Here is a 16,765-nt window from a genome sequence, read left to right on the forward strand (position 1 = left end):
CCGGTTAGCCTCTCGAATCCAACGAACGCCTTGAGGTAGGCAATTCGCAAAGCACATCCGATTTTTTCATCGATTCGTCGACAAGGTTCAATTTTGAACGAAACGTTATTTTCCAGCATGAAATAAATATTCCAAAAACACGTTTTACTTACCTTCCATCACATAAACGATGCTGCCAACATCACCCTCCTTGATGATCAGACTGCCAGCGGCGTACTGCACCGGGTACATGCAATCGACGATCTCGCGTATTTGTGTGATCTCCAGGTTTTTCATGAAATCGTTATCCAGGATGGCAGATTTGATTATTTCACGGGATCTGTGTGGGCAGGAAAAAAAACGAAAGCGGTTCAATTAAACAATTCGATTGATCAGTTGCTCGACACATTAGCGCATATTAATCATGCTGATTGATAATTAGTACACGGCAATGCCAACCCACACCCGGGTTTTCGCTGCCACTTCTTCTCTCCAACCCTTTCAGCAGGGGCTGTGCTAGGGTCCGGTCGATCAATCACCATTGGTCACGAAATACGACAGACTTCGTCGTAATCAAGCGCTATAAAATCATGCGCCGTACTTATGGTTACATACCGGGTGCGCCCCTCATCTCCTCCGAAAGGTTCCACTTAGGTAAGACAATTAACATTCGCGCAAATGTCCAACTCGGAGAACGGGACCATCAATCACGGACACGTTTGTACTTTGCATCTGATTGAAATCAGAAAAGACTCTGTTCATTTTAAACGAGAGCGAGTAATATGGCATATCTGATTTCATCTTGGAACACACGAAAAATATCCTCATCAAGTTGATTGAACATTTTAAAACTCCTTTAAGCCATGCACCAAATTTCATGACCAAAGATTTGCATACAACAATCTGCAGATTTTTTTAATATCGGCAATTTACATTTATATTTTACATGATTTATATGGTAAAATAAGAAGTATAAAATATATGAACACCCAAAAGCAGTTTTGTATTAAATCACTAATCATCACAAATTAGTTTGGCCAGAAAGTAACAAATCGATTTTCCAACTCCTGAATCGAATACCTAAACGGTACGCTAATAAATCTTATTTTTGACATAGGAACTTATAAGCTTATAAGTAAATAAAATAAATCGAAAAGTTAACTATTGAAATAAATTTCATTTGCATCTGTGCCGTATCTGTCAATCACCGAGCAGAACACCCTCTTCTCTCCATCCCACACACGCGTAAAGGTAAAGAAAACTGTCAACCGGTCCTACCCCTTGCCGGACAATAAATCCATCCCAAACTGCCAAGTCTGCTGGCTACCGTCGTACAATGTTTCTGCCCAGCGAAGCGAGAGTTATTAATTTTTACGATTATTGCCGAAAGTAGTGACCACATAAAACGCTTAGTGTAAGGGAGTAGTAGCGGAGGGTTCCGGAGGGAGTCCCGTTACACACGATCGGACCTGTTGGTGTGCTGGCGAGTAATGAAATTGTCATAGTTGTTTAATGGTGACAAGCGATGACTGGTAGCCTGCGCCGAGGTATGAATGTTAAGACAGAACCAGAACAAACATACGTCCTGCGTTGAGTTGTTCGACGGCGAACGGCAAAGGTGAACCATTTGGCCTGTGAGCTGGTGGTATGTGGGAAGGTAAGCGTCATGGTCTTCCCTGAGGCTGGGGAAGTCGTGGGTTTGAGGTGCACCAACATAGTAGAACAAGCAGCCCTCGAGCGGCGTATAAGGTGCGAATCTGCATGGGCGTCGTACGCCACGGTTTCCCATGGTGGAGAGTGCAAATGTCAGGCCCCATGGGTTACACGGGACAGAACGCCCATTTTCTCGCAGCAACGTGTAGGTCGTGGGTGCACACGAATTGCAGACATCGGCCAGACTAGACCGAGTCGTTGTCGAGTTGGGCACGGCACGTGCTGTAGTACCGGCGTACGCTTGGGACCTTCCGAGCTGTCTGGGAATTTCTTTCTATACACCGGTTCCAAACACCAAAGCGGTTGGTAAGGTCCTCTGTTTTTGGGAGCGTGCCCTCGGTGTGGAGGTAGAGCTCGGGCCCATTGTCAGCTCATTGGGCATAAATTATGACGACCTTTGCGGCATCGAGGTACGTGTGACGTGTGTACAATTATTAATGAGGCAATTAGCAGCTGATTACTCACCCTTGCCCAAGGTTCCTAATGATTTTGGAGTGTTATATATATACTCTTGGTTTGGTTACAAGTGAATTATGTGCATGCACGTTATAGAAGTGAGTTCTTGCGAGGTACGTGTGGGCAATGTGATGATAAATTTATTTATTTCCTAAATCTACCCAAGCTTTCAAGCTATGTCTGTTTGAACTCCCAAGAAATCGTTCATTTCTAAATGTTTTGAACGATTCCTTTCAAAACAAAATCAATCTTCAAAGTTGTTTATGTTCCGAGATGCCGGACCTTAAACGTGACCACTTAAGAACCTCCCGTTGGGAGTAAACCCTCGCCGCTGCGTGTCTAAGTGAATTATTTCTAATCAGCGGTGAGGTATTAATTTAGATTGAATTAAATCGTTCATCTACATTAACACAGCGTTTCGGTCCACTTTCCCACTCGGTAATGAAACGGTTCGCAGTTGGGTTCAGCCGATCATCGACCTCATGCGTTGGAGGGTGTCCATTGGTTTTCAGCTCAACCCGAAGAAAAACGCACACTGCGAGGAGAGTTTGCTCACAACACAACCCAGCGTCTAACGTGTGTCGTTGCAGCAAATCATGCGTAGCAGAAAGAGCGAATCGAGCGAAGAGCTTCGGCCGCCGGAGGTTGTCGGAGGTCTAATCAGTGACAGAATTAATGCCGCTTAATTTGCGCGAAGGATACGCCGACCAACCGTCGTCGCGGTTTGGTCTCGGCTCCTTGGAAGGGGTGAAATGTAAACATTTTAATTAACTACCACCGGGCACGCGAACGTTTTGCGAAACGGAACGGTGCGCGAAACGACGATCATTATCCCTTGGGGTTGGGAGAAAAATTGGATCCCACCAGGCGTCCTAGACCGGGCGAGGGATTAGGTTAGTTCGATCGTAATAAATCGATGTTTTCTTAGGGGGACTTACATGGGACGTTAAGAGTTATCGACGGAAATGAAACTAACGACAAATCTCGATCAACTTGAGGCCCGGAAAGAGTGTTGACATGTTCCTAGCTGTGTCTTTTGGATTCCTCTCCAGCAGACTAGTCACAGCTCAGGAAGTCATCTTTCGAGGAGTTTCTAACAACTCGTATCCCCACGCGCAAAATAACTTCATCTTATACATGTTAGTTACAGCGGAAAAACCCACACGCCTTACAGTTGCGAACAAAACACTCTTGACAACTCATGTTATCCTTCGAGGACTGAACTTGTTTTCGGGTTGCACACGGAAGACGCCCCGAGCGAGGCAACACAGGCGGTTCTATCTGGACCGTGTGAACATTGCCTCCACAACTCTGTCTGACATGTGCCCATTTCCGATTGTGGAGCAAACTTTCCAGAAGACTCTCGAAACTTACAGCGATGATTTGGGAATCTTGATGAGATCTCCCTGCATTCCAGCGAGCGATGAGAGCGGTTCCGCACTGATGGCCTGTCGTTTGATACGCGTCTCGGTGACGGGCAGAATACGCGTGTTTTCTACACCCGGCGACCATCCGTCGAAGGTATCCTCCGAGCAGCGCTTCTCGATCATTGCCTTCGTGATGGGACGAACCTAAAGCGGGATGAGCGGATCAGTGAATCCCAAGACATCTTCCAGAAATAACCGCCACGCTACTTACCACCTGACGGAACTTATCAATTTCATTCTGCAGCTCGTCCAACCGATCGTCCTTACTCAGCGATTCCTTCTGCACGAAGATGAGGTTGTTGGACAACCGGATCACCTTCTGGTTTAGTTCGCGCACTAGCTGATCCTTCTCCTTCAGCTCCTTCTGCAGCTTCTGCAGCAGATCGTCGACGTTCGCCGCGCCCTGCCCACCGTGCAGCATCTTGTTTTCCTTATTGCCCGCCCCGTTCAGGGCGAAATTGGGCGGCACCGAGAGGTCACTCTTATTGCTCTGATAGTACTCCTTAAGCTTTCGGTACTCGTTGTTCAGGTACCGGATGCTGATGTCCCGATCGCGGACGTCCTTCTCCAGATCGACGAGCTTCTCGTTCTGTTCGCGCAACGTTTCGTAAACGGTGCGCAGTTCGCGCCTCAACGCCACCACCGTATCCTCGATGCTGCGGTCGTACTTGAGTCCACCGGTGGTGGCTGGTGGACGCCCGGCATCACCACTACCGTTGCCGGTGTTTCCATTTTTCACACCACCCAATCCCAACGCCGACTTCATCCCCGGCGATGATTTGGACGATGACATTTCACGTAGCCGTGGATTAAATTCCGGACAAAACTTCCACAGGAATGTCTCGATCCCAAAACTGGCTAAAGTATGCGACCTAGAACTGCTCGGAGTTGTCCAGGGACCTAAGTGATCCTAGCCGGTCGGAAATCGTCTCGAAATGGACAGCACCACAAACCAGGTACGAATAGCCAGGGTAGGTCAAAAGGCATGCGCAGACACAAACACTGGAGATGGACACTGGTTTCTTATTCAGACACTCAGAATTCCAGATGTCACACACAAGGGAGACGCGATGAAGATGTCACGATGATTACTGGCCTCGGGGCGTTTCGACACACTCGTCACACTACGGCATGTGCGCAAACTGGTGGAACAACTATACCCATCGTGCGGGACGATTCCGATGGGACATTCTAGCGCTTCCAGCGCCGCTTTTGGAGCTATAATTTGCGGATCGCACAGGGTTCGTTGTTACTGGCCGCACAGTTGCAACACCATTCCGGCCACTTTGACGGTTCACTTCGCAATGGTGTGATGTGTCTCTTTTGCTTATCCTGTGTATATTTATCGTTCTCTCTCGTTGTGTTCGACACTCTTGACGACACTTTAATGGCTTGTTTTATGCTGGTTTGTAACGACGATCGTTCAACACACTTCACCATACACCGGTCGACCGGTGACACGTTGGAGTCACTTGGAGCGCTTATGCACAGTTTATCTGCAGATGTAGTGATTTGTTAGATTTGGCCATAATGGACCCAGGGACATGTGTTAACGGGTTTCTAAGTGCGAATTTGACGTTGTGGATCTTGTAAACATTTGTCGTCTTTGACAGCATGTGTGTCAATATTGCTATCTTCACTTTGTTCAATCGACAATTTGGTGGAGTATCGAGAATTCACAATTGTACATTTTAGTTTACTGTTCACACAAGTTTACTGTTCCCTTAAAGATATTTCAATTTGGTACAAAGAGGACTTAGCAAATGTCTTGTTTGGTCGACTTGTGTGTAAAAATTAAGATCTTCATTTTGCTAGATGAAAAATTTGGAGGAGGATCCTGAATAAATGCTACAGAATAAAGTTTAATATTTACATAATTTGTTGGATTTTGAACAATGGTCTGTTTAGGTTGTTTTAATGTTCAGACATAAGAGGATTTAGCAAAAATCTTATTTTGTCGTTCACCGGCCATAAACACGTAACCATATCTTACTGAAGTTGGACTTATACCAGAGCTCGTCCCCGTTCACCCTCCCCCCATCCCACACTGGGCTCGCGAAGGGAGTGCGAATTTTCACCGGCGGAAAATGATAATAAAAAGTGGCCCACCTTCTCGAAAAACCACTTTCCATATCGAATCGATCGCGCGTGAACCGGCGTCCGGTGCGATTGGGACTGGCTACACAAGACCTGGCAGTCCAAGAGTGTTGCAGGGTGAGTCTGGTTGGGGTTGGTAGATCCATGGTAAGTGTTTTTTTTTCGCTTCTCCTGCGACCAACCGCTCATGTCTGCCGTTCACTCCGCAGTAATCCGGTGCACCCGGTTCGTTAAATTTTAATGATCTCAACGAAAAGTACACACACACATACAAAGACACACACATACGTCTAAGTCCCGTGCGACCAGCTTCCCGGGTGGGTTTTTCGCGGCCGTTTTGGCGGCCCCGGGCTTGGCCGGTCCATAGGTGACGTGCTGGACATGACAGCGTTACGTGCGAAAACGTAGAAACGATGAAGTTCGGTCGAATTTAATTGACTCGAATATATGGCCGCGCTTTTCGTCCACCGTTGCTATGGGGAAAGGAATGTACGAATCGTCGTAATGCAGACTTTTTTTTATTTTGCAGTGACAAGGCTCCAGCCCTTGTTTTTATTGTATTTAAAAGTTTCATACAAAATACTAAGGTGCGTAAAATAGTTTGTTTCGTCGATCCGATTTTGATACAAATCATTTACGTTAATTGGCCTGATTCGCAGGAATTGATTTCAACCCCAATACACTGGTGTATAATTATTCCCAAATTTAATGTTCAGGGAACTTCATAGCATATCCACGGTGGAGGGCAATTATGTAAGTATCTGAAAGTAATTTGGTGAATTACATGGTGCATACTTTTTGTGTCTCTTCAAGAACAGGTTTTTCCTCCGTTCGCTTCCATCGTAGATAAAGGATAGTAGATGAAATAAAGGAGAAACACGCAAGGAGAACCTGCATCTGCGATAAGATCCTGCGCCGTAGGTGGTAAACGATGGGTCGTTAAAGATCTTAATTGAATTCAAACAAAGGCACGAGGCGCTTGGGTTTGCGATGAAGCATGAAAGCATAGCATGGACGCCATTACAGAAACTGGTATACATGATCGCGCAGTGATCATAATTCCTTCGTCCGATCGTCTTGGAAACGTCTTAATGAGTCAAACAAACATTCGATTCGCACGTCTGCGAATATCGAGGAAGAGTACAGGCGCGTCGAGATAAGTCTGGTCACGGTAATAATAACCGTTAAGCCGCGGTATCGGTCCCCTTTCGGAACTCGAAAACCTCCCAACGCAGGGAGGTTCGATTTGAGCCGTAGCCCACGCAAATCGGCTTAAATAATATCCAGCCACGCAATTAACTTTCGCCTTTTCAGCTGTCAGCTTTGCCGCATCCAATAAAAGGAGGCATTACCGAGACGGTAAGAATCAATCGACGACGCGTTCCGCATCGAGGCTGCAGAAGGAAAAGTTACATTAATAACACCGAATCAGCTCGGTTACGATTTTTCTACCGGCCCGAAAAAGGACCTTCCTTACTCGCCTTCAATAAAATCCATGCTAAGAAAATTGGAAACAAAAACTTCATGGTGTAAACTATTGGGTGTGCTTTATATAGAGCTTTTTTTTGAAGATTTTGCCAAAGTGGAAAAGAAGAGTTGCGAATGCAAAACGCTGCCGACGGTGGGTCGTAATAAATTTGCTTCTTTGCAGCTACGGTGTTTGCCCGTCGACGATCGAAAATCCCTAATAAGAGCAGAAAAATACGGTCGGATCAATTTTTCGACCAACTTTACGATAATTAGTCTCCGCCGGTGGCGTCGCCGAGGTTTAAGGTTTTTTGGAAGCCAAGAGAAAGGAAGAATCGATTTGGCACCGAAATTGATCTGTGTTCTACTTGTGAAGCGATCGTTTCAATATAAGACAAATTTATTCGTAAAATCCAATGTAAATAATCAGTTGCTGAAATAAGAACCGAAAAGCGAACCATAGTGCCCTGCTGTAGTAATTTAAAACAGTTTCAATGCACTCGAAAACAAAACATCGCCTGATTTTGACGCTGATTTCCAGGTTGACAGGTAAATCAGTTCCTTTCCCGATTTGCCCTAATGAGAACCCTTCATCGTGAACATGAGCGAATTATCGACCGTTTCCCTTCGCCAACGAGTTCGATTGGCATCGCTCCATTCCTCCCCCTTGCCCGTCTATCATTCGCCGATGCAAATAGTTTTCCGCTGTCCCGCGTCAATCAACATCGACAGGGCCCCGTGCCCGTCAGCACGTTGATGGCTCGCGTCAAACCCCGCGAGTGTGAATAATAAAATCGATTTCCATCGATTTATTCATTTGGTTGGTTTGATTTGATGTTGTGCATATGATGTGGGACGCTTGGTGGCGCCTGCCAATTGTCGGTGATCTGCATATCAGACACACACACGGCCATGGCAGACCAATCAACCGCAATGTCTTTATCATGAGTTGATCGATCCTTCAGTATATGAAAATGAACTTACATTGTCTGCAATGGTACTGAACCGCTTTTAAATAGTAATAAAAACAATGAAAGGTAAGAAGGTTTTTGATTGCAAAGCTAAAATAATAATAAATAACAACATGATCAATTGCACACAAAATAAATTAAATAATATAATTTCGTAATCTGATCAAGTAGAAAGTTCAGTTAAAATACTTTCGAAATAAAATCAAAAGTACTTCAACAACACAGCCTTATTTGTTACCTTTTCAAAAGATCACTATTTTTTTCGGGGTTCGTAAGAAATACATTGTTTGGCAGCATAAAAGAGAATAAACGTCCTTTGCAAATAAGTAACATCAAGGCACTGACAGAGTGACTCACGAATCGCAAAACCACAAAGCTCATGTTCGTATTCATGATAATTTGCGAATACTTGCCCAGGTCGCGTCCCTTCGGGAGATGATTATCTCGTGTTTTATTTCGTTTGAGTCATGTTCGTCGGGTTCATTTGTTGTGGTCCTTTCGGACGCTAAGCAGCGAAACGAATCGAGATAAAATGTAAGGTGAACGTAACAAAAGAAAAAGTAAATAATCAAAATGAGCAGTGCCAAGGATTATAGCAATGTTGTAAGAAGTTGCTCCCAAACGGCCCCTCCAACAACATGCTCCTGGTTCGTCATTACAGGGATGCTACAGCAGCAACGTTCGATACACGTCCGTCCCGCGCATGAGTGTTCGGCAGATTGATAGCGCCCATTACGGGCGAGAACATTTAACATTTCTCATTCGCTGCGGCTTCGGTTTGTCGGCAAAAGTTCAAGTTTAGCCGTTTTCGGCCCGCAATACATATTGCCTGCAATTAAGACTTATCTCGACCGTTGCCGCCAAAACGGTTGCATTGATCTTCGATAAGGAACCCGGGGAGAAACGGGTACGTGCCGCGAATTAACTCCAAACCGAATTCCAATTACCACTCGTTTAAGGTAAAGAAAACAAGAACTGCATGAGATTTGTTTCAACCGATCCAGTTCGCGAGGGAACATGGCGGAAACATAAATCATACCCGCCTGTCGTCGAGTCGTGCTGGATGGTAAAGAAAGAAAGGGGCGTAAAAACGAAACGAACGTAAGACCACCGCCACGAAAAGCGTGAAACAACTTTTCCTTGCAAAATTTGTCCCAACGTCAACGGGCGGTGAGTGATGCGCATGTAATGGGGGAAATTTCGCGTACATTTGGGACATTTTTCCGCCGGCTGGCAGCACACGTTTCCTGCACAAATTAGATCGCAAACTGTCGCCCTGTCTTGCGGTCTCGACAAACCGCAAAACATAGACCAACGACGCGAAGGGCGACATTAAATCTAATCATCATCATCTGTTCAGCCTAATTTCCCGCGCAACCCTTTCGATGTTCCACTGGTTCGTTCCTCTTCGTGGCTGTACGGTATGCCGGTTTTTTCCTCTTCCTACGACCAGCTGTTGACCAGATTTTTCCCAACAGTTGCTTACCTTACCGGTTGCTGTTTTCATGTTTGCAATTGCGCACACGAATCCACCCGCGTCAAATGTGAAACAACAGGCAAGAATGCGTGCCTGGGGAATGATGAACATATGACCGACACATCGCACCACTGCCTCGGTCCAATGTAAACAACGACATATTTGAGGAGAAAATGGAAGAAAATATAATCTTACGATAACATCACACGAAAGAAAACTCAAAGATACCACCAACATACCAGCGACGGTGGCTAAACAGCAGCCGGTAAGACAGATTTCACTTTCTATCGGAACGAAAATAAACCATAGAGATGTAAACGCACACACGTAGGAGCCGTTCTCGGCTATCCTCATGCCGGTGAACACAGCACAAACCGCCGGTCAGTCTGTGCCCGACGGTTTATCATTCAACCCATCATCAGGCGCACTTTTCATTGGCGGAAAAGTGAAGCGCGCTGGGAGGAAAATGAGCGCCCGTGTCCTGTGGATCTATCGGCGTGCGGATTTATTTATATTTTGCGCGATATACAATGTGTGTGTGAGTATAAGGCGCGGCGAGAAGGGTTGCGAAAGCGTACTCGGGTTACGTTAATTTCGTTCATCTTGTTATTGGTTTGTTACTTTATTTCTTGAAGATTGTTCTCGGGATCTGCTTTGTAGTGCAGAGGGGTTGGAAGTGATAATAATAAAAGGTAAAGATGATTTTATACTCAAAGCAATGTTTCAATAATGTGTTTTGAGCCTCGGGCCAAACGTTTATTTTGTAAATGGGCCTAACATTTGTTTTATAATATAAATAAATTTTATTTTAATTGTAATGTAATTTTGATTATTTAATTCCAGCAAAACGTTTTATCAGGAAACCACAACGATTTTTTAAAATAATCTTCAAAATACAATATATAAATGTGCATGGTTGCTGATTTAAGAAAGAAAATTTATTTTTTCAGAACTTCAAATCTTTTATCACAGTTGTTTCTATTAGAGAGGCAAAACCTGGATTACAAATTTTTGAGAGGCTAACGACTGAAACAAGATAAAAATGGTTTTAAATATTTTAAATCTTCGAGTTTTGATTCGTTTAAGAGGACATTTGGATATTATTGAAATATTCTAGTCGTAGAAGTTTAAGTGATGACTTTTATCAGGGATGTTCCAAAAGGAAGTCCTTAAGTAACACTGCATGGTTTTCCGCGATAATTTAAAATGTTTTAATGAAGGCTTTATTACTTAAACGAATGTTTTAATTAATGATTAATAGTCCTCTACAACAGTTCGAGAAGGGCGAAAGTATTATAATTTTACATATATCTAACATCCGTCATGCAGTTTTCCATTGATAAGAATTTATAGCTCTCTAATTTGGGAATCGGTAATGTCCAATTCATCAAGAGATTTTAGTTACTGGCCTGAACATGATGTAAATACTTTAAAAGTGTTAAACACATTTTGGCAATCGTAAACCAACCCTTCAAAACTTATGACATACGATTGATTTATGTTTCTTTGAAAATAAAATAATTTATAAAGTTGATTTAATAGTCGATCAATTAATTTAAAAAACAAACCATCGTTCAGCTATAGTCTTTGGTCCGCTATAGAGTTGTTCACAATCCGACCACTTTCGTAACACATGTGCCGACCTCATGAAGCCTAATAGAAACTATTTGTAAATGACATCACAAACACGTTATGCTTTCGAAAACAATCGATTACACATCAATATTGAAAACAGCAAACATTTCCTTCTCGTCAAACGCTTCCGAAACGAACGCGGGCACGAGTTGGGAGTTTCGTTTTGTGATTCAATGATCGATCGATCGAGTGTTTAACATTCACACTTCAGGTCGCAGCACGCGAGCTTTAGCCGCGCATAAATATTCCTTTTCTCCCAAATCGCCCCACGATCGGTCGATCGCACGTCGCGTGCACGCAAACCAAGACGATCAGACGTCAACCTTCGACGGGCCGAAAAAAGGCAACCGAACATAATATGAACCTTGCAGGCCTGCTGGTGGCCACACCGGTAGCGAAATATGTCCATTTCTGCACCGAACGCTGTCCATCAAAAAGCACCGGTGAAGGGGAAATGGAACCGACTTTCGTGCATGCCATTTTTGGCAGACGGTCGCCTGCAAAGGGATCGATCGTTTGGTTTTGTTCTCTTTGGCCCACGATTGTAAGTGCCGTCAAAAATAAAGAGTTCCCTCGGAAGAAGTGCGAGCTCTGAGCCGCAGTGGGATAAAGTGCTGGAATCAGCGAGTCCTGCGCACCGCGTGTCGGCGTCAGTCAGCTTAGCATGCAAATTTATCCGACAGTTTCCAGCTTCTGCCTGCCGGCGGTTCGGAAAAGCTGCGTTCATTCGCGAAATGCCCGCACGACAGTGATCTGTCAATTAAGTGCCATTGCCGCTCGCACGCTCGCCAGCCTTTTGCATAAATAACTGATTATTTGTTTTAATTCACTTCGCATTTCTCGTGCCAAGTGCCTTTCGTTCGGTGGAACAGCTCGGGGGCTTCGAGATGCAACGAATTGTAGAGCGATTGCAACGCACTGGAGCAAATATGTAGCAATTGGCAAGTCCAACTCGACGCCCATTCTCCTGGTACGTGGTGTGTGGCCCCATTTTTGCGGAGGAAGCGTAGGAATGTGCCATTTGACAGGTCGGAACCCATCTGCGAGACGTACGACACGACAAGATAATTTGCAACATATGCTACAATCTCTCGATCTCCGGGCGAAGGGAAAGGATCGGAACGCGCGGTATGGAGTTGATTGGAATTATTAAAATGTAGATTAAGCAAGTTTAAGCCACCTCCCTTCCCTCCAACGAACCAGGACGCCGGGGGTTGACAATCTATTTTTTCTGCTTTTCTCACCCCTTGTCAGTCGATGTCGATTGGAGCATGTTGTTCGGAGAGCCCGATTTGAAGTGTGTGGGCTCCGAGGTTCATTTTTTTCCCACTTCTCTACCACCTCGAGACGGAGTGCTGAAGGTTTTCGGCGTGTTCGGTGCTTCGGTTCGCACACTTATTTGTTTTTAATTTTCTCTATCCCCCGGCAGGGAGGTATACAAATTAATTCAAGCCTTTAACATACATTTTATTATTTGTTTCTGCGGTTTTGTCACGACAAGCTGACGACAACGATGGCGATGATTGAAGGGTTGCCACGAGTCGCCTCTAACCAATTTATTTTGGAAGGAAAGACCAAACACCAGGAAAGAAGGAGTTGCACAATGTCTCTTTAAATTGGGCCACATTGCTGAAGGATTAAAAAGCGTTTAAAACAAATCTTTTCTTGATTCTCAACTTCTTGTTCTACTGCTCATAAAATGGTCCATAAACCTCTCACCGACTTCCGATCTGCGAGCAACAAAAACAGGTGCGTCCGATTGTGAGGAAACCATAACCAACTCGTGCTGTCACTTGTTTTAACCGGACGCCAAGGCAGAAAAATGTGTGCCAATTCTTTTTGGGGGGAAATGTACGTCGTATTTTTCTTTTTCTATCAGACTCGATGGTCTCGGTAACGATACCATGCGAACGCTATTTATGAACGTATATACAAAACAAAACGTTCACGATGGGGATGCTATTTATATTTCCGCCGCGACTTTTTCTCTCACGCGTGCTGCAGTGCGATCGAAAGTAAATTTCGTTTTCAAAATAAACACACTATTCTAGTGAGTGTAAGTACGACTCAGCGAGTGTATTGCGATTGAAGATCGCGCACACTCGATCCGTTCTCTGCCATAAAACAGGATGGTAAGTTTATTTACCAAACAACGACCGGCTTAAGTTGATTTTAAGTTAACGGCGATGTCAATTTTGAAACTTTGTTACATGCTACACAACAACAACGGAAAAGTAATTGTAAATTATGTCTTCCGATTGATACATTTCCTTGAAAATTGATAACAAAACTAATGAAATGTTACCAAAAATTTCAGTAGAAAGTGAAGCAAAGTGGGACCTGTAAGACAAATGTGAAAACATTACTACCCCCGAGTGGAACTGGGACCGGATCCTTTTATGATTTGGTGTCGTAAAACGGGCTAATCTGTTTTACACCGTTTCCCACTGGCGTGCGATATTTCGTCGGCATTGCGTGACCAGCCGCATCCGGAGTTGCAAAAACTAGCAACTATGTCAGGAAAACACGTTTATTTTTCGATCGAAAATATAGCATGTCTTCTTGTGGGTCGGTGTGTTTCCCCAACAGGCTTTATTTTATTATGGCACTCTTGCAAGGGTTCATGTGGGAATGAAACGATCATTCCACTCGTGCGTCGTTCGCGCCTCACGCTTGCTCAATCGGACACGCCGAGATCGAGGCAGCCTCCGGGTCGAGGCTGCAATTTACTCAATCTGTGAACGATCTGCTGATGATGATCTCTCGCACTGGGATGGAAGTGCTTGCAGTGCCACGCGTGCCTCTGTGACACGAACACCAATAATCTTTGGTTTGAGCTTCGAGGTCCCGGGGCTTGGTGGTTAAATAATTATTTGTTAAATAACGTTGTCAGTACTGTTGGATGTTATCATTTGGCGATTTTTAGCGCAAGGAACCCATAGAGTGGGTAATGTGTATCCCTAGGATGTTGTTGAAATTCAAGTCGTAAGGCTCGTTGTAGGTCAGAGTTATTCCAGAAACTTACGGACAAAACTAGAGTCTCTTCACATACTGTTTCAAACAAATTTGATGCAGAATAGATTATTATTACAGACGTGGACAATCCAACAGTCATAGTTATTCATAGACATAGACAATCTCTGTAACTAAGTTATGCAAATTGGTGGAATAATTCTTTAATCAATAGACATGCTGCAATTATCTTTAGTAATTTGAAGGACACATGAATCGTTCAATAAATGAACCATACAATGAAAATGATTTCTGTTATGTTAAACTACCGATCAGAACATGACAGTGTAGTTATGTTTCTAAGAAGCAATACCGTATTCTATTGTAAACAACAGTCCCTACAAGGAGCCTTCGACTTCTTTTTTGCGCGTTCCATCTAAATTGAAGGTGTACCAAGATGGCATCAAGTGTCGGCAAGATTGGCACGTACACCACGGAACGCAGAGCTTCGACAAGGGCTGGATTATTACATGTGATCATGACAGCGACCACCGCGACGGCATCGGAGCTGATGATGATGGTGCTATGATTCCATAATTCAATCAAAAACTTGAATGCGCATGACAACGGCAAGCCAGGCTTGAATTCCTATGCGCGCGAATGCCATCAATAAATCTTCCATAATGTTTAGTTCGGTGACGCTTCCATCGAGTGGTTTGACGCCATTGCTCAAGGGCTAGCGCAAATTGTTGGCGCGGGATCTATTAAAGTGGCCCCGTCGTTAGAAGAGGGGATAGTTACCTTGTTATAATCTAATCTCCTCGTCAGGTCGGTGTGTCTTGAGGGTTGGGTTTCTTTTTGTTCCGAATCGACTGCTTTAATGACCGAGTACAGCTGAGGAACGAAAGAAGTTCGCAGATTCATCAGATCTCTTGCGGGAGTCTTGCACGACCTCTCGCCATCACTTCCAAAGTGTTTCAAAACCTTGAGCCCGGAAGGTCATAGCGTGCGCGGCTGTTGGAGCATTTCTTGAAAGTCAAAGACAATGGTCGGCAAAAAAAACACACACACACAACCGTCGGAAAAGTAGCTCCAAACGTGTTTCCTTCTTATATGTTTATGGTTTTAAAAGCGGTTATCGAAAAACTTCCTTCAGACTGCGGACACCATTTTCACTCTTCGATTCAATTCCGACGCCTCGAAAACGACTTTCAAAGTAATCTTCAACGGAAACTGTTTAAAAGTCAGTTGTATCGCGAAATTAAATCGTTCGGAAATCGATTCAGAGACGCAACATATTGAGTGAGTGCGGAGACCGTGACGAAGGTTTCGTTGGCCGGAAGTGACCCGCATGCTCGCAACGGAGCCGTATCAAATTTGCATATTTAGCTTGCGTGCGAAAATCGAAACCATGATTTTGGGTATATTTATTTTAAATAGAGCATAGGTTTTTTGTTTTGTTTTATTCATGTCTCAGATTGAAACCTTAACCTTTGCATCTTTTGGAAAGGGACAATTTCGAGCAAAACGAAATTGATCGCGTGTAAATCGAAACCGTGGAAAAGGTTACGAAACTACCAAAGAACGAAAGCTATTAATCAAACATCAAATGAAAGAGAGGGGCAGATAGAGCGGCAAATTGAATTCACTTAACGATACATTGGCCATCAATCATAATAAAACTACATACTTAGTAAAAGTTACATCAGTTTAACATTGCGCAATCGTGTGTGTGCTTGGCCTTACGACGTACTTTTGCACCGAAAACGTTCTCTACCTGCGCTGACGCTGATCCACCTCCGTATTGACTTATTTTAATTAGATCGTTACATCTGAGTTCAGCTGACATGGTTCAAGCCGTGCATCGGAGACGAACAGTCTACAGAATCGATGCAGAATCGTTCACATACATGTTTCGCTTCGTCGGCGGATGTCGGAACATCTATTAAAAGTCAGACAGCCGGTCCTCCGAGGCCGGCCGGTAGTTCCCACAAGTAATTCGACACTTGCCTACAGTTGGTCTCGCGATCGCAAGTGTATCTCAGAGAAAAGAGATTCAGATTCTCTGTACAATTTCCGTACAGCAAATGTATTTTAATGCCGATTTAAGCTCAACCAAACCACCATAGATGATCTTCAAAATGAATTTTCATATTTGAGGAAATCTATTCATGGAAATTTCATGACTTTTTGAGAAGAAACCTTTTGGTGACAAATTTAAGGTTGCATTTAAGACTCCCTCTTCAAATAATATCTACATTATGCCCTCATATCTTTAACGGTTCATAACTTTATGAACTGAACAGCGTTTTGCAATCTTCCCATCTATTCTTTTGGCATGGGACAACTCATTTTTTAGCTATTTCTTGAATCTCTCATGTCATTGGATTTTTGCAGCTTAGGCTACGTTAATTCTGACCTTATTTTAGAATTTTTTTCTGTAGCTTAACTCAAACAGCCTTCTCTATGTCTCATGTATCGGCAGCAAACCAACCGAAATGTGATGCGATAAGCTTTGGACACTCGACAACGTTTTCCAACTAACTGGGTTCTCCAAACACCGAAGAGATTTGGCAATTTTTAGGTCAAAC

The 16,765-nt window shown here is 44.0% G+C and overlaps 1 protein-coding gene across 1 annotated transcript in view; it reads right to left on the bottom strand.

Moving 5' to 3' along the window:
• The window catches only part of LOC131266382 (cGMP-dependent protein kinase, isozyme 2 forms cD4/T1/T3A/T3B), a 107,517-nt gene that overhangs the window by 45,917 nt on the left and 44,835 nt on the right, over positions 1 to 16,765 (bottom strand). The window contains exon 3 of the mRNA XM_058268879.1: positions 153 to 319. Coding sequence (XP_058124862.1) covers positions 153 to 319 — 167 coding nt within the window. The remainder of the gene's footprint in view (positions 1 to 152; positions 320 to 16,765) is intronic.

Source organism: Anopheles coustani, chromosome 2, assembly GCF_943734705.1.
Source record: "Anopheles coustani chromosome 2, idAnoCousDA_361_x.2, whole genome shotgun sequence".
Lineage (NCBI taxonomy): Eukaryota > Metazoa > Arthropoda > Insecta > Diptera > Culicidae > Anopheles > Anopheles coustani.